The 18,424-nt window shown below is 51.8% G+C and overlaps 1 protein-coding gene across 5 annotated transcripts in view; it reads right to left on the reverse strand.

Moving 5' to 3' along the window:
• Positions 1 to 425: 425 nt before the first annotated feature.
• Tbc1d22a (TBC1 domain family member 22A) overlaps positions 426 to 18,424 on the reverse strand; it is a 274,856-nt gene continuing 256,857 nt past the window's right edge. For 3 of the 5 annotated variants that reach the window (XM_021183325.3, XM_029469434.2, XM_085831358.1), the window contains exons 13-14: positions 1,981 to 2,105; positions 426 to 942 (exon numbers count right to left, since the gene is read on the reverse strand). In XM_021183325.3, coding sequence (XP_021038984.1) covers positions 915 to 942; positions 1,981 to 2,105 — 153 coding nt within the window. In that variant the 3' untranslated portion in view covers positions 426 to 914. Of the gene's footprint in view, positions 2,106 to 18,424 lie in introns of all 5 variants that reach the window. The other 2 variants (XM_021183327.3, XM_029469436.2) reach the window with 1 other exon arrangement.

Raw genomic sequence — 18,424 nt, forward strand, 5'->3', positions numbered from 1 at the left:
TGGAGGCCCTGGCACTTATTCTTCTGGCTTCTGACAATACCAAGTCTGGACTTCAGAGGCTCAGAGCCAGGAAAGTGGCATGCCCGTGCCATGGGCACGTACTCTTCCTCTCCTGAGGTCCCAACCTTGTCAGCAAGGCCACGGCACTGCTGTGATCAAGACTAGGCCTAGAGCACAAGGCTCAGTGTTGGGACAGGGCCTAAGTCTTGAAGAGAAAGTGAGCCAAGACCATAGGGCTAACAAGGTGGATGGCTCAGTGTGTATAGGAGCTTGCCACCAAGCCTAACATCTTATGTTTGATCTCTGATACCCACATGATAGACAAGAATAGGCTTCAGCAAGTTGTATTCTGACTGCCACATTTGGACCATGGCACAGGTACCCCAGCCCCCATCACCAAATAAATGCAATAAAAAGACCACAGGCCATATGAAGCATCTTTATTTCGTGTTTCCAACACATCACATTCAAAGCACACATCCTGCCCGGCTCAGCTCATGGGCTCAGACACAGGACTGTCGCCAGTGTCTCGTACACCCAGTCAAGCATTTGCACACATAAAAATACATTCAGGGCTTAAGTTAACCTCATGGGTCCTTGTCATCTCATAAAAAAACACCATGGGGCAGATCGTTATGGGCCTACCCTTCTGGCTGAGGGGTGATCTGCACCATGGAAGGATCAGGAAAGATGGTGCTTCTCCACAGAGCCACAGAGGCAGCTTTCCTTATAACTGAGTGCCTCTCATCCAGGACAGGCACTGGTCTGAGGGAGCATGTCCCTCTGCTGATCCAGGACATTGGATTGCCTGCACAGCACTCTGTTGATGTCACATCCCACCTGAACCAGGATGATCTGAACAGAAGCAGGCACACGTCTTTTGTATGTCTTCCCCACAGCCTCTGGGCAGAGTCCTAGTGCCTGGGCAGTGTTGCGCTGCTCCTAAAGAAGGGACAGGTCAGAGTGGGCTGCAGTGGGTAACTCAGGACAGGCGGCTGCTCTAGGAGTCTAGGCTCTTGCCCTACAGGTGGCCTGGTGGTCCTTGGGGATCCCACATCACAGAGGCCAGGCAGCCTGGGGAGGCATCTGTAGGATATACACGTGGGAAGCCAGTCTGAGGGCCCTGGAGAAGCCTAGCAACAGGAGGCAAAGGCTCCAACCCAGTGGCTCTGGAAAGGGCAGTAGGGCATGAAGAGAGGCCAGCCCAGCAGCTCCTGGCTATTGCCATCTGGGTAGTGTTAGGAAGAAGCTCCCTACACATGGCTGGGACTTTAGAACCACTAATTTCTGCCCTGTTGTGGTCAAGTTTGGGCCCATGAGACAATCTCTGGAACCCTGACTGACAAAAACCCCTGCCTAGGGGTTCCTTGACCCTTCTCCCCACCCGGACAGGGAACGGGTTAATTAAAAACAGAAAGTAAGGTGACCGTGAGAAGCCTCAGCCTGCCCTGACCTCCTCTTGTCCCACAGTCTCCCAGCATCCAACTCCTGACCTAGCCCTGTTTAAACCAAGTCAAACCTAAACATGGTGGCCATTAAAGGCTCTGTGTGCAGAACTCCTAGCTCAGCCTAAGTCATGCTCGGCATTGTTTTCTGGACTTTATTCTTTCACTTGACAGAACACATTTGTGCAATTGAGATGGCTGCCCACCGCTGCCTGGCACCCGTACGTACAGCAGGGCTCTCTGAGGGACTTCCTCTTGGCTGTCTGGACTGGGGGCTGTAGGGAGGGCATTTGGCAAGGCAGGGCCAGGGTGAGGGCACTCCTGGCCACACTGAGCTTCTGAAGCTAGGAGTCTCTCCTGGGCTCTCTTTGGTATCTCATCAAACTAGGCTGCCTATCCTGCCAGCCCTGGACCATGCTGGGCCCACTCTGCTAGGTCACACCAGGAAAGGACCAGTCCAGAGGCCAGCAACTGCCCAGGCAGAGAGGGGATGCTATCCCCAGGGTGAGGCCACTGCCGTGGGCCCCAGGCTCACTTCTTGTAGTGATTGGGGGCATCTGCGAAGGCAAACTTGAGGCGATAGGCCTCAGCTAGCAGCAGGCTGACATCCTGGTCATCCCAGCGGGCAGTAGGCAGGTTCTGGAGGAAGAGCAGCAACTCCTGTGGGGAGAGACAGACGGTTAGGGAGAGCCCAGGCTGCAGGCCAGGTCCCAAATGCACATACCTGGGAGACCTCCATCAGCAGCAGGGGGAAGGCATGGGGCAGTGCCCTCAGCCACTGTGGCCCCTCCTACTTGCTCAGCTCCAACCCCACTCAGCCAGATGCCGGCTTTTACAGGGTCTCATCTGCCACCCAGCTCAGTATCTGAGGAGCCACACAGTGGTCTTCCCCACGCTTCAGTTGGGACCCCTGTATCTAAACCCTCTGACCCTCCAGGGAGATAATATCAGTTGTCCCCACAGTCAAGAAGGATCCATGGGCCAGGCTACAGGAGATTTCTGAGAGCCAAAAGCCTCTCTGAGACCAGAGATGACACATGGCTTCCTTCTAACTGCCAGAGACACATACTTCCTCGTGTATCAGGTGACCACCTCAGGTCTCAGCAGTGTGCTTGTACCACAGGGCAGAGCCAGCACAAGGTCCCCCAACAAAGCCACCTGTCTCCCATATTCTTCCCAAAGCAAAGGTAATAGGTCTGACACTAGGGTACTGGGCAACAAGATACCCTACTGAGCACCTAGGGACAATCGTTCATGTCACCTAGAAGTCCAAAGACCTCCTTTGTAAACACAGCATGACTGGCCTGCCAGCCAATGGGATGATACATGGACCACAAGGACATCTCCAGCACCAGACAGGCACATAAGAACACACTAGACAGACCTGAACACAGTAGGCAGACAGCAGATACACACTGCATATACTGGGCATGGACTGAATACAATAAACATGCATTGCACACAGTGGGCATATAGTAGACACCCAATTCACACAGTGGGCATACACCTGACATGCTCTGCACACAGTATGTGCACAGTATATACACATGCACTGGATATGCACTGCACACACTGGGCACACACTGAGTGCAGGATGAGTACACACTGGTTTCCTGCCACTGTCACTCAGTACTGCTGGCACCAGGGATAAGAAGCTCTGCTTTGGAATTTCCATGCTACAGCTCCTCTGCTTCACCCAGCACCCCAGGTACTCACTGAGCCATGTCTCAGAGTGGGGATGTAGGGTCACCCCTACAGGCTCAGGGATGTCTGAGAGCTAAGAGGACAATAGCTGAGGCCAGTGATGGAGGGAAAGCACTGCCATGGTCTTGGGGGTACCATGGTATGATGGAAGTGACCTGACCCCACCCCACCCCCATCATGCCAGTGACAGCCTGGCCTCTCCTATCAGATGATGACTCACATAAAGTGACTCTGGGGACTTCATCAAGGACTGGGAGCGTCCTGGGAGACTACAATACTGAGAGGAACTAAGCAGACATGGGCCTTAGAGGCCTGTGTGGTTAAGACAGCTTCCAACAGAGGAGTCTCCAAAGAGGAATGGGTGGAAGCTAGGCCACCCCGTCCAGGGAGCAGCATACTCCTTTCCGATGGTTCTGCACACTAGCTATATAGGACTTGGGCCCTGAAGCCATCCTTCCCCGGATCCAGACAGCTAATAAGAGACAGAGAACAGCTGGCCTCAAAAGAGTACTGCCCAGTAGGACTGTTCCCAATCATGGTAGCTGCTGGACTGGCCCACCAAGCTTCCAGAACTCTACTTAAATACCACGGAAGGGCCAGAGATGCCCATTAAGGTGGAGCAGGACAGCACAATTGGCACGGGTAGAACCAGGAGAGGCCACAGTGGTACTCAGGACAGAGGCCCAGGCTTGGCTCTGCCCCCAGCATCTCCAACCTGATGAGGCGGGAACCTCCAGCAGCCCAGGGCTGCACACCCCAATCACAAGAGCCATGTGCCAGGACGTTCTTTAATCGCCGTTTACTGTGGCTCCCCACCCCTTTTTCCTTTGCATTTTGGATACTTTCTGTGGGCCTTTAAATTGAATTCATGGAGCAGATCTCCCTGGCAGCATGTCCTCAGGGACACATCAACATCAATCTACTGTCTTCCACCATTAGATGCAACTTACACGGATGCCAATCCAATTCTGAGCAGGTCATAAATAAATACCTTTGGTTTTATTTTTAATCCACTTCGCTTCATATTATCATGACCTCGCTACTTGCAAGGTGAGAAGCAATACCCTCCCATTACGGTAACTTACCGACTCCACTGCACACTCAATTTCAGAATCTAATTTAGTCCCCCAGGTTCACTGGATGGAGGGAGAATGGAAATGCCTGGCTCTTCACGGCCTGCAATGCTAAAGAAGGAAAAATCTATCCAGGTGACCTTTAAGGCAGGCAAAGAACACAGACAAACACAACCTTAAATACATATTTCTTTTTAAAAAAAGGCTTGTCTTCTTGCTGCAGCAAGCAGCGACATCTCCAATCTGAGAACATGACGCATTTATTAAGGACTGTTGTCTGTCACCAACATGGTACACGAGGCTAGCGGTAACTCATGAAGCCATTGCTGGCATGGCATAGAGGCCGTGGCTGCTGGGGGACAGCTCTGTATTGCACAACTACAGGGACTCCATGGAGCTGATGTTAGAACTCGGCAGGTAGCTCTTGAGCCTTCTGTCCTAACTCCAGAACCAAACCAGTGCTATGACCACAGTGGTGGGTGGCTACAAGCATAAAGGAAGGTTTCTCTTCTGACACTGGCGCTGTGGAAAGCCACTGCAAGAGCATAGTGCAGTGTTACACACCTGCCTTTCTCAGCTAACCATAGCTTTCATAGAACAAAGGAAGGGCCCCTGTGGGGTTTGTGGTCAGTGAGGAACCAAAAGTGACTGAACCCACTGCATGCCCCGGTGGGTCAGTGCTTCTCAGCCATGAGCACATACTGTGGACTGGGGTCACCGGAGGAACTCCAGAGACATACTAATGCCCTTGGCGCTGTTGCAGTTGTCAATCTCTACTCAAATCAACCTGACGGCGGTGCATTCCTCACTACCCACCCCAATGTTCTGGGTTCCTGGAATAAAGACACATACATGGAGCCTTATATTTTAATGTCTTCAACAGCTCGATGACTGGGCCATCCAAAACCTCCCCGTGGCTAACACTTTCCCTCTGATGTGAGTTTTACTTACTAAAATCTCTACTCCATATCTGTTGCCCTGGACCCAGTCGGGGGGAGGGGGCTGGGACTGTTCTTCCCTGGCTCTTCCGTGTTAGCTGTCTCTCTATCTGTTACTTCTCAGGTGTGGCAGCTGCTCCTTTCCCAGCATGGCGGCTCTACCTCCTCCTCCTCCAGTCCCCTGTGCAGGAATCCTAAAGTCCCACCTCTGTCTACCTGCCCAATCAACCATTGGCCCTCAGCAACTTTACCGATCAAAACCAACTAGAGGCAGGGACCCTCAGCATCTTATGTGCGGATTCTCATACAATTTTGAGCACTCAATTAACATAATACAAGCATTAGACCAAATCCACAACATGATGCAACCCAGGTAGACATCCTAGATGAATGGGCTTAGTGCCCCAGCAATGGCCTATGGTCAAGGGGGACTGGGTCATATTTCGGACACTATGACTTCCCAGTGGGAGGACACTATGGATCCAGACAGTTTCTGTTTCACCAAGCAACCTACTCAGAGTGCACAGTGTCTCCCCTCAGGAGTGGGCACTTTGGAAGATGCCAAGTCAAGTCCCCAAAGCCAGGCTGCTTCAGCCTGCTCCGTGTGAAATGCTAAATGATACCCTCTTCAACACAGTCTTGCTGACATGTGCGGTCTTTGGGAAGGTTCCAAAGAAACTGACTCTGTCTGCTCCTTGATGAAGAGTTTATCTATCCAGAGTCAGCACTTTGCAGTGTCTTCTGCACACAAGTCCTTCCATAAGGGACAATGTGCTGACCTGCTTACATTCTTGGTCCCTCTTAGGACTTACTGCTGGAACTCTGAAAGCTGAGGCAACAGTGATGGGGGAGGGGTGAAGGATCTGGGAGTCAGAGGTCAATGGATTTTTGTCCAGGCTCTGGCCAAACCAAGCTCACTGAATTCCACAGTCACGCCCGGGTGCTATTACCTCAGCAGTGCCATGTGTCTGTTAGTTCCTCAGATTGGCACATGGCCATCCATGGGCAATGAGTGTGGAGACCAGGCAGTACAAGGAGTACATGCTCAAACATGCTAGGCAGCCAGGGCCAAATACCACCCCTGCCTTTGCTGCTGTGTGACTCTGGGCAAATCTCAGACTTCTATTGCTTCTGGTTTTCGTCTACAAAATGGAGACAGTGCTGAGAGCTCTCCTGTTGGTTGCCAAGTGTGTGCACACTCTCCCAGAATGCTCACTATTCAGGGACAGCAGCCTGCCTTCACTGATTAATAGTCTAGCCATCACTAGTGAGGTGGCTGGCACCCCGAGGACGCAGGAGCGTCTCAGCAGTACAGCTTGGAAGAAGAAACCTGCTGCTGAACAAAGTCCCTGTCTATGTGAGAGGAGAAGTCATTTAGCAGGTAGGCTGGAGGGGTGGTGCAGACAGACAGATGGCATGTGTGTGCTCATGTGTGTGGAGGCCAGAAGATAATCTTGGGGAGTTACTCTCCCGAGCTGTCCACCTCGGTGAGACCTGGGCTTCACATAGGACTAGGGTAGGCTGGCCAGCCAGCAAGTCCTAGGGAAGCGTCTGTGCCTGCCTCTCCAGTGTTGGAACTACAAGCATACAGCACTGTACTTAACTTTTTCACAGGGCTTGTGGGGGTCCAACGTGGGTCCTCACCAGCACTTTGTCAGGTGAGCCATCATCCTTAACCAGCAGCCAGATTTAAGAAAACAATGAAATCTGTGTGGCCTAATGCTCAAAGACGGAGGACAGCAGCACTTTGCTTTCCTGTTAGGGTGCTGTGCGATGCGGGGACGAGGCAGGTCCAGTGGGAAGAACTGCCATCGAGGGTGGCAACTCTGCTGTGGGGAGGAGTCCACTGCCTCGGGGAGCCACTGAGCCGGCACACATGCCAGTGCCTGTACCACACCTGGTGCTCCCGAGGCCACTGAACCACTTAAACCTGCTCTTCAAATTCCAACCCAGATGCAAAACAAACTATATTTAATAAAAACATCTGCAAAGGGCTGACTGGGGTGGGGGTAGCGGGGGGCAGGAACTGCTAAGAGAATAAAATGGGGAAAGCTCCCTCACACTAACCGCACCCCTGCCCTAGGAAAAATGCAGCAGACCTTCCATGCAGGTGGACTTGGGCTGCAGAAGGGCAGTGTCTGTAAAGTGTTCTCGTACAAGACCTACCTTGGCCTGGTGGCAGTTCATATGACTCTTCTAGGTAGATAATATACCTGAGTTGGCTGAAAAGGGCCACTGCCTGTCTGTACTAGGGGCATGGACACCAAGCCCCAAGACACAAGGTTTCTTATATAAAAGTCAAAATGTGCACAGGAAAGTACCATCAGTGTGGCCCTGCCCCTCATGGCATGACCAGGACCACTGGATTCTAGTCCAGGTACACTGGGACAAACTGGAGAGGGAAAGAGGGCAGAGGAGATGCAGAGTACAGCCAGCTTCTGCTTCAGGACTGAGATGAAGAGAAAGGGAGAGGGCTGAGCCACTGACCAGGCAGTTAGGATGTAGGGCCCACCACTGGGCCTTCCAGCTGGACACTCCATGTGTGAGGGTGGAGGAGAAAGGCTCAGGACCCCACAGCTATGAAGACCCTGTAAGAGCACAAAGCTGGAACACTGGGATGGAGCTGTGTGGCCAGCCACACCGCCACGGGGTAGCTGCCAGGGTCATGACGAGCCAGGTGTCATGCGAACTCCTGGGCCTCCGTGTTCTGCCTGCAGCCGTGGGGTGTCCTGTGAGTATGCCTGTAAGCTGCCTTTCTGTGTGGCCACATGGATTCACAGGCATGCATGATTGGACCTGATGGGACTGGTGGAGATAGGGCATAAGGCAGGCTCTTAAGAAAACAAAACCCCAAACCACCTGTCTGTACTTTTCTCACCTTTTCAAAATTACATGCATTAGCAAATACTAAATAGAAGGCCCACTTCCTTCTTGTCAGGTCCTCTGACAGTGTTCCTGCCTAAAGATGCTCTCTATTTATAGGGACAGGAAGAAAGCCTGGGCAGTGTGGGATATCACACTGGCCTCCAGCAAAAAGAGTGGGAAGGACAAATTATTCATTCATTGGGAATTTAGTCAGACTGAGGACTGTGCCTTACCCTGTGCCAGCCCTGCAGTGATGAGGAGTCAGGAAACATGTAGAGATTGTGTTTAAAGAGGCCAATGGATGTAACTGAGAGGCGTGCCTGGCTGGCTGCTGTGGGCCACACGGCATCTGAAATAGGACAACTCTAGCTAACATGTACTGCTGTCAGAACCTGAATAATTTCGGATGGTGAGTACACACAAAAGAAGGTAAAGATACTCTTCAATAATTCTATATGGCATGCAGGTTAAGATGATAGCATTTTGGCTTTGCTGAACTAAATAAATTTCAATACATTAAAATCTTAGCATTGTAAGACGGGTCTTGTTATGCCATTTTCAGACCACAGATGGCTGTCACCACTCTTGCTCTCCACCCCACTTCTGTTTCCACATTGTGCACAGATAGTTAGACCCAGGGTCACTGCACAGACAGAACCCTGGCTACCAGCCTTCATTACTCAGGGCTCTCCAGAGGAGCAGAACTTACAGAATATATATGTGCATGGGATTTAGTTAATGCCAGGGAAGGAACAGACTTGTCAGGGAGAGCAAGCAGGGAGAATGCAAGCTTCCTTCTTCCCCGTCCTTTATATAGGCTGCCAGCAGAAGGTGTGGCCCAGATTAAATGTGGATCTTCCCTCCCCAAAAGACATAGATTAAAAGTGGGTCTTCCCACCTAAGATGATTTAATTAAGAAAAATATTCCCTCACGGGTATACCTGGCTGCTTGGGTTTTAGTTAATTCTGGATGTAGTCAGGTTGAGAGCCATGAATGGCCATTACACACCTTCTCTTGTCCCTCCTTCCTTTTGTATTCCCTAAATGGCACCAGATGTGTTAGTGCATGTTTATAGCTCCAGCAGTTGAGGGCTGAGGTGGAACCAACCCAAGTTCAAGTCTACCCTGGGCCATATACAGAATCCCTACCTGGGAGAACAAAGGTAAGTACATGGATGGATGAAAATCCTAGGTGGCTCTGTCCCAAGTCATGCTACCTCCTGGCACCTGGGGGCCCTGCGTGCAGAAAGACCCTGGGCATGGAGGCCAAGCTCAGCAGCAGCAGCTGTACTGCAGAGTACACACAGGTCTGCTTAAAGCTACTCAAGCCCGAGCTTTACAAATTGTTGACACGCAAAGATGACTACATTAATCAGGACAGGGCTAAGAGGGCCTGCTTGTCTCTTCTCATTGCTTTCCTCCCTAACTGGGAAAGATGAAGGCGGGGCCTCCATCCTGACACCCGAGGCAGAGAGTGGGGTTAATTGATTTAACCCACCTCCCATCCTGCTCGGCTCAGCTGTGTGTTGGCCAGCAACCCCAAGGGCTGGAGGTACTGCAAGGAGCCCCCCTGCCCTCTGCCTGGAGAGAAGGCCAGGTGCCATCTGGGCCACTGTTGGAGACATGCAGGACAGAGCACAGAATTTCTTGGGTTCTTGAATCCTTTCTCCCAACTTGTCAGTCACAGAGAGGCTGGACGATGGTTGCGGGCAGTCAGGGGAGGGAGCGTGTAGAAGGCACTCTATATACCTGTTAAAGAATGGCACAGCTTGTCCTCATCTGCTCGGGAGGCAGCAGAGGGACAATCAGAGCCCTATACACTGTCCCTTTGAGGGCCACCTGGATGTACAAGGGAGAAGAAAGGACCCCTCCAAGCAGGAGGGAGGTGACCCAGAACTAGCCATGCAGAGGAAGGGTCCCAGGAACCAACTCTCAGTTCCCTTGTCACCTTCACAATGACCGTACTCCCTTCCTCAGGGCAGATCAGGGGACACACAGGACACACCTGAAGCACAATACACAGGTTTTATTAAGGGGCTGCCTGCTCTGTGTCCTCATTACTACAGCTCTGGATATGTGAGCCGTCATACAACCCCTTTACAGAGCAGGAAATGGAATCTGGGTTCTAAGATAAGATGGGACAGAGGCCAGGACAGAGCCCTGCCTGCACCTGGCTCTAGAACAGGGACTTCCATGCCCTCTGCTGTCCTGAGGCCTATCTGTACCTCAGTAGCTGTCTCTGGCTTACAACTGCCCACTCTGGTCCCAGCCTCTAAAGAAGTATCGGCAAACCTTGAGCTTGGGAAGGCACAGGTCCCAGCTCCACTTAAGCCCAGACCTCAAGCAGAAGGCAGGGGGGCAGGATATGTGCACCCCTCTACACTGTATGGCTAAGGTTGTGCCACAGTCAACATGAAACATGGTGTGTTAGGCACATGTATAAAATGGAGGTGTGTGTGTGTGGGGGGGGGGGGATTAGTGACACTCTAAAACAAACTGGCAAAAGACAGGAAGAGGTTTAGAAGGTTTACAGAAATAGGAGGCCAGTGAAGAGATGTGCTCCAAAATGGACTGGAGATGACAGCCTGGAGACATTGCGGCCACCAGCAAACCTGGCATAAGCCCACAAGGTGTGAGCCCACTCAGCTGGCAGGAACAGTTGTCAAAACCAGATCCTGAGCTAGGGAGATGGCTCAGTAGGTGAGGTATCTATCGCCCAAACACGAGAACCTGAGCTGGATCCCTGGCACCCACGTTCAAAGCACCAACAAGAACACAGGACATGGTGGTGTGTGCTTGAAATCCTAGTCCGGGGAGGCAAGATTCCTGGAGCTTGTGGCCAGCCAGCCTCCCTTGGCAAGCTCTGTGCCTATGAGGTACCCAAAGCTGATGTGCATATTATACATAAGAAGAGCACACACCCGAGAGAGAGAGAGAAAGAGAGAGAGAGAGAGAGAGAGAGAGAGAGAGAGAGAGAGAGAGAGAGAGAGAGAGAGAGAGAGAGAACAGTGGACTGATAGAACTCTGCTGTGACCTAGGTCCCAGGCCTGTGCTCACACATGCATACAGATCACCTCCGGTGTTTCTCTTACTGCTGTGAACAACTGAGACAAACAACTCAATAAAGGAAGGATTTATTTTACCCTTGCCTTCAGAGAGTTTGGCACAGCAGAGCAGGGCGGCCCTCTCTTTAATAGCTGGGAAGCGGGGGGGGGGGGGGGGGCGGCGGGGCTGTGTTCACTGAATTTCTCCTTTTCCCTATCAGTCTGTGGGATGCTGCGGCCCACAGCCAGAGCAGGTCCCCCACTCGGTTAACTATTTTTGAAAGCACCCTCACAGTGCCACGCAGATGTACACCCTGCCAATCTCCTAGGTGATTCAAGCCCAGTTGTGTTGGCAGTGAGGGTTGCCCATTGCCCTGGTGAAGGTGGTGGTCTTAATGATGCACTTCCAGCTCACTCACCCAAGGCTCAACCCCTGATGAGCAATCAAGAGCTGAATAAATCTGTCTGCTTGCCAAATCAAGGTGCTATTCTCTCAACCATGCCTTCCGTTTCCCCATATTTAAATTTCTTTAGCAATAAAATGTCAGAGAAAAAGACCACCCCTGCTGGTGTACAAAAAGCCTTGGCACAGCCATACAATAGTATGTTTATTTAGCAGTTTAAAAATATGTTCTCGAGAGGCATGAAGATACCCTGGTGCGTGACGACAAGTGAGGTGATATGGGAGCCACACAGGCACTCGTGGCCCTTTTTATGCCGACAGAGGCAGAGCAGCAGGTCCCTCTCTTGAGGAGCTGGGCTTCGGGTGGGAAGAGCTACCCTGTGGCTTTCTTTTAAAAATGCTCTTTTCTAAGGGTGGTATTTTTGCAGTGGAGAGTGTTCAAACCAAGGTTTCCATTTTCAAAGGCAAGCCAAGCATTTCCCTCCTCCTCTGGAGCTGGCCTGGCAGTGTTTCCTTACAAGCAGGACTGGGTGAACTCTCTACTGCACAGTGGAGGGACTCACACCATGCCCCATGCCCTGAAGGAGGGCTGCCTTCCCACTTCTCAACATTCTGCCAGCCACGAAGTTTCTTGAACTGATAATCGATTCAGAGAGGAGTGTGGAGCCAAGACTCCATGTCCTTCCTTACACAGAGCATGAGGCTGACCAGCCTGCTTTCAGGGCTATGCTGGGCCCCATGGCACAGAGAATGCTGAGGGGAGGAAGTGGGTAGCCAGAGACTGTTCTGCCTAGGAACCCCTCCTCCACCCCACAGGACTTGCCCATGGATTTGCCCAGCCTTCTGAAGCCTACTTCTAGAGGCTCAATGGTGTCAAGTGTGGGGTTCAGATGACTCTGAAGAGTCTGGGACATGCAAAGGACTACATTTCTGACCTGAGGGATTTCTTTCCAGGGACCAGGCACCTGCCTAGGGCAGGAGTTCCTTCCAGGGAACTGCAGCTCAGGATTGCAGCTGACATCAGCTGAAGGCTGTAGCCCCATAGTTGTCCATACCTACTAATAGGGCAAAGCTGCAATTCCACAGGGATGGTAGGCCCTGGCTTCTAAGTTGTACGCTACAGCCATGACTGCTAGGCCATCCCCCTGGCTCTGAGCTTGACCACAAGGAGGGCCTCCTGGGTGCTTACTACCATCTGGTGAACTCAGAAGCCAGGAACCTCAGTCAAAGCTGTCTGGGACGTCCTGCATGCCCTCAGCTCAGGAGTATGCAGAATGCAGTCCTGCCCCCTTGACTGGGGGAAAGGAACCATGACTGTTTCACCAAGTCAGGATGGAAGGGCCGAAGCCTATCTCTGACCAGAGGGAGGGAGGTCATACTGAATAAGCCCCACCTCTTATTCACTGCAGAAAACAGGAAGGGCTGCAGAGGCTCTGTCTCCGTGGCTATCACCCAGTAAATCAAAAGCACAGAACATCATTTTAAGAGGCAGTGGCAGGCAAAGAACCACAGCAGGGCACTGTCTCGGTGGTAGACACTCTGTTGGTCTAAATTCATCCTACTAAGGATCTCTAACTCTCAACATAGTCAGTGTTAGGGTGACCTAAGTGCCTAAGGACAGACCACAGCAAACTGTGCTTTGCAGACTTGCATTGTGAGGCCCCCTCGGGTGTCCTGGGTCCTTGCTGGCCCTATGCCTGCAGAAGGAGCTGTAGAGCCCCATCATCCCCCTATTTGTCCCACAGTGCCCGCTGACGGTGGGCTCTGGCCCTGAAGTCCTTTCTTGCTTCACTCCTAACTCACCTTGTGAGCTCAGTCTCTAGCCTTGACAGTTGACTTCTTTGACAATACACTTATTAGTTTGAGAATCTTGTCAAGTTCGGTCCATATCAGGACTAAAAATAGGAAAGTGACAGCCAGCTGGGACTGAGCTACTGGCTGACCATCGCTCAGGCTGACATCCCACTCATAGTGGAAAGGAGACACCTCAACAGGGCCATCCTCTGAAGAGCCTACACCAGCAATGGGGACAGGGACTGTCCTTGTCATTAATTTCTTTTCTTTCTTTTTTTCCAAAGAGAAAAAAAAAAAAAAAAAAAAACAGCATTTGATGCTGAAAACAGGGGCTGGCACAGGGGCTCCAGCTGAGCCGTCTCCCCTTTAATCTCCCAGCATGGCTGAGAGTCCTCTGATCAACATTCAGAGAAAGCTCACTTCCAAGCACTGCGATTAGAGTCTGTTTCATCCCCAAGCAGATTTCTTGCTTTGTGGTACCCAAGGCCAGGATGTGGGGCCATGTGGTCCTGAGGCATCACTGGGGAGGTGGTGGGACTTAAGGCAGGAGGTGATCACAGGAAGGAGCCCATACCTCCACTCTTATCTACAAGGCAGCAGACTCACCGCCCTCACACAGGGATCCCTAGAGAGAGGGCCTGTGGAGAGGGCCTCTGTGAGGCCTGCCAGCTCCTAATCTCAGAGCTGTCACTAGGAGGCAGATGCAAGATGGACAGGAGGGACCACGGCATTGTAGCTTAGAGCAGCTGTCAACTCCACAATCTGATTCCAGGCCCACGGGTAGTAGCCGCACCCAGCTCCAGACAAGCTGATTGGGAGGCACAGAGGGGAGGTCCCCCAGTCTCCTAAAAGCTCCAAGTAGCCAGTCCTGACTCTGCTGGACTGCACACGGGGAACCTTGGGCAGTACATGGGCTTCAGCAGCAAAGAGTGGGAGGCACAATGAGAACACAGTCCTGGGCTTAAGCAGGCCTAGGCTTGACCAGCCACATGGTCACACTTGTACCCATTTATCTCTGGACTTGTCTACTCATCCTCCAGCAGCAGACCTCAAGTGCTGCCTTCCACATTTCCATCAGGCCCAGCCCGCCCTTGCAGCTCTGCTTTGGAAAGGACAGAGAAAACTCAGTCTGGCCATGAGAGGCCCTCTGATCTCTTGGTGCTCGCAGTGCCAGGTAGAGGTCACATAAAGTACCAAGCCTCCTACTAAAATGAGAGCAAGGTATAGACTCAGCTTATCAGACATACTCAGGGGCAGTCGGGGAGTTCTCCCCATCACTGCCCAGGGTGCAACTGCTACCCAGCAAGCAGGAAGGCCAGAGCTGCAGCCAGAAGAGTCCTGTCCCTGTTGTGAGGAAGCTGTATCCCACAGAGATCCTAGTCCCAACAGTCTGCAAATGAACAGGACAGAGTTGCTGGGCCATGACCCCTGACTTTTGTGTGACATGTGCTAGGACACCTACACTCAGGACAGAGTCTCTCACTCCCCTTGTAAGTACCCAAGGTTCATCCTTCCAGTCCTTGCTCACCAAGGGTCCTTCTTATCCCCAGGGCAAGATGGGGCCTTCTTGGTAAAGGATCTGTGACCCACTGAAGTCTGAGAGACCTTCAGGGAAATGATATCTCACAATGTCCCCAATCACAAGGCAAGGCCAGGCCTAGCATTCACCACAACCCTGAAAGCTAACACAACTTAGTGCCCATCAAAACTCAGCAGCCAACATAGCCCAGTGCTCCTCAGTCACCCAAGATTCCAGCCAAGGGATGGAGCTCCTGCCCTTCAGAGTGGGTCATGAAAGCTGGACTTCAAAGTCCCTTCCCAGCAATGGACCAGCACTGAAGGATGCATTTCAAGGTACAGATTACTGACTGTCACAGAGCTGAGTTCACAGGTTCACTAGGAAGATGGCATTTTTCTTGTAATATACTTTGTAAAAGTTCTTCAATTTCTGGAGTTGTCCAACTCTGAGTTCTCATATTGATTTTCTGCTGTTGGGGAAGTCAGGTGGAAAGACACAGGAAGGGTGGGGGGAGGTCTGGAAAGGTCAGTTTCCACACTAGTGCATCCAGGGAGCCATGGCCTGTCTTAGATGACAGTGTGGGGAGTGGACACAAAACCTCGTACTGACCAGAGCATGAGAGGGCACTGGGCATCAGAAATCCCCTCGGGCTGGTGAGATGGCTCAGTGGGTAAGAGCACCCAACTGCTCTTCCGAAGGTCCAGAGTTCAAATCCCAGCAACCACATGGTGGCTCACAACCATCCGTAACAAGATCTGGCGCCCTCTTCTGGAGTGTCTGAAGACAGCTACAGTGTACTTACATATAATAAAATAAATAAATCTTTAAAAAAAAAAAAAAGAAATCCCCTCAAAGTGATCAATGGTGTATTGAGAACGGCAGTCCAGCCCCGACAGCCTGGCTTGCTGTGTACATGTGGAAGACTAGACAGTGGTACAGGCTCCTCTTCTCAGATGAAATAGAATCTGCAGCTCACAGGCCTGGTTAAGGGAACAGGTCCTGGTGTGGGCACGAGCCCAGGGCAGGCCAGGCTAGGCTACTCTGCAACACTTCTACATAATGGCATGTTGTAATTATGAATCGGTGCATCTTCCCTGAGCCTTGATCCCTCTGCATACAGTGGGAGAAAGGGCTACAGCCATCTTGTACCCACTTGAGCACATGACCATCACTGTTGGTCACATTTGTGAACTGGCCACTGAAGGAGACAGACATGGGAGGAATAGGGCTGATCTCCTCCCACCGGGCCCCATAAAAGGGTTACACAGGGAACTTTGTGGGTGAAGAGGAGGCACCGTTTGCACGTAAGGGTCCAAAAGAAGGGCAGGCAGCAGGTAAGGGGCCACATAGAGACCTGGAGAACAGCACTGCTGCCCAGTCACTGTGTCCGAGAGGTTAGTCTGGTCTGGCCTATGAGTCTGTCGAGCAAATGGATGGTCCTGCAGGAGAGCCAGCTAAGGAGCACACACAGGCTGGCAGGAAAGGCCCGGGAAGCAGGCACAGGAGGGCTGAGCAAGGGACGAAAGTGCAAGGTGTCAGCACACTTGGTGGACTGGACCACTCCAGCAAAAGTGCAGGGGCAGTTAAGTATCTTGGATGGAAGGGACAATCCCAGCACAGGCTGGCATGCAGGCAGAGTCATGCCCGGAAGCCTTTTACCCTCTAAGGATTTGAAAGGAGGAACTTGTAAGTGGGAGAAGACTGACTTCTGACAGCTCCGAGTGCCCCAGCCGCTTAGTGTCACTAGACAAGTATTTAAGACTTCCCAGTGCTGGCAGCGGAGTCTGACCACTTACATGCATGGCATCTGCTCAATGGGGCATTGACAGTGCCTGGAGCCCCGGTGTTGTTGGTCTCAGGGGCATTCATAGCCCATACGTTGTAAGGGCCTTTTCTTACTCTAAGAAAAGGTGAACTGGCTTACAGAAAGTACAGGTGGAGAAAACTACACAGAGAGGCTGAGCCACCACGCCCAAGGCTCTGAGCACCCTTCATGGCACAGACACAGTTCTCCACATCTTGATGGAGGACCCTGGGGTTTCTGCTGTATACATCCTTGAGGCACCTGCTGGGCTCACCTGAGTCTGAAGAGTGCAGCAGAGGGGTGTGCCATATACTCTTTAACTGTGGTCACAAGTGGTCACAGGCAAGACATACTATTGGGACACTTTCAGGAAGTCATTAAACCCTCAAAAGACCAAATGCTGCAGAGCCCACAGATCTTCTTAGGCGCCCTACCTCTAGTATTACTCCTTTTCTCCAGAACTTTCCTTCGTGAGCCTCCACAATGGACACCTGCCACTTATACCAGCTTCATTCAGCCATTTCCTCTCCCAGCCCATCTGCAGAACACAGGCCACCTCAGAGCTTTCACATGAGCGTGGGCAGCCATGTCATGAGGGTGCTGCCCTACTGTGTGCTCTGAGAGCTACCCACCATGTATGCATGTGCAGGGGCATTCACTTGTGTAAAATGAACAATGCAGCCAACTCCAGGGATAAATACTGGGCGATATTTTACTAAATATCTAATTAAAGTCCTATTTTTAGAACATTGGGGGAATCATGTGAGGGAGATAAATGGAAGCCACATGCTATCCAGCAGCTGTGTGAGCCACACAGGTTCTGTGCTAATGAGGCCTGGGGTACTAGCACACCCCCACAAGCTCTGACACTGTGCCACCATAGAGAACAACTATGTCCTTAGCAGATAGGTCACTTGGCAAGCCTGCCATCACTGGTCCTACATGCATCCCTCAGGAGAGGGACCCTCTAGTGTCACATGACCCAAGTCTAGGGGTGACAGGAGGAGTAGACACTGATCATGCATTAGAAGGGACAAGTTTGACTTGCAACATTCTGCACTGAGCCTGGGAGAGTGAACTGACAGGATGAGCCTGGCAGAGAGAGCCAGCCTGGAAGGGTGGGCCTGGGTAAGGTACCAGTTGAAAGGGAAGAGGCACCATGGGAAAGGCACTGGGAGAACTCTGTTCACTGCCCTCCCCTACTTCCTCTGGGTAGTACTCAGTCCATCAGAGCCAGGCGGTGGCACTAACCAAGGGAAGGGGAAGCTGGGTCTCACTCCTTGTCTAGGGTCTCATGCAGGGTCTACAAACTGCTTAGAGACATTTTTTTAAAAAGATTTCTGTTAAGTCCAACTGTTCTTTTTCTCTTGTGCCATATGCTGTCCCTTTCTGCCTGTATTTGTTTCAAATCTTTTTTCAAGTGTTTGCAAAGAGATGTGTGGACTGGTAGCAGCTTCCTCCTGTCAGAGCCTTCAGTAGATCCCCCTGTGGTGGGATCTCACCTTGGGGAGCCCTCAAGGAAACCCCACTTGCTGCCTGACAGGACAGAGAGGGTCATAGAGAATAACTATGTCCTTAGCAGATCATGGATAGGTCACTTGGCAAGCCTGCCATCACTGGTCCTGCATGCATCCCTCAGGAGAGGGACCCTCTAGTGTCACATGACCCAAGTCTAGGGGTGACAGGAGGAGTAGACACTGATCACCTTTCATGTGAGTGTCCCAGGGCTCCCTTAGGATGGCAGTCCTTCAGCAACCTTCCTCTGGCATGGCCATGCATGCTGACTACAGCATCAGCTAAGTCGGGAGCTTCCCCAGCTCTCTAACACATCAGAG

This window comes from Mus caroli, unplaced genomic scaffold (genome assembly GCF_978045245.1).
Source record: "Mus caroli unplaced genomic scaffold, Mus_caroli_1 scaffold_16, whole genome shotgun sequence".
In the NCBI taxonomy this organism is placed as follows: Eukaryota; Metazoa; Chordata; class Mammalia; order Rodentia; family Muridae; genus Mus; species Mus caroli.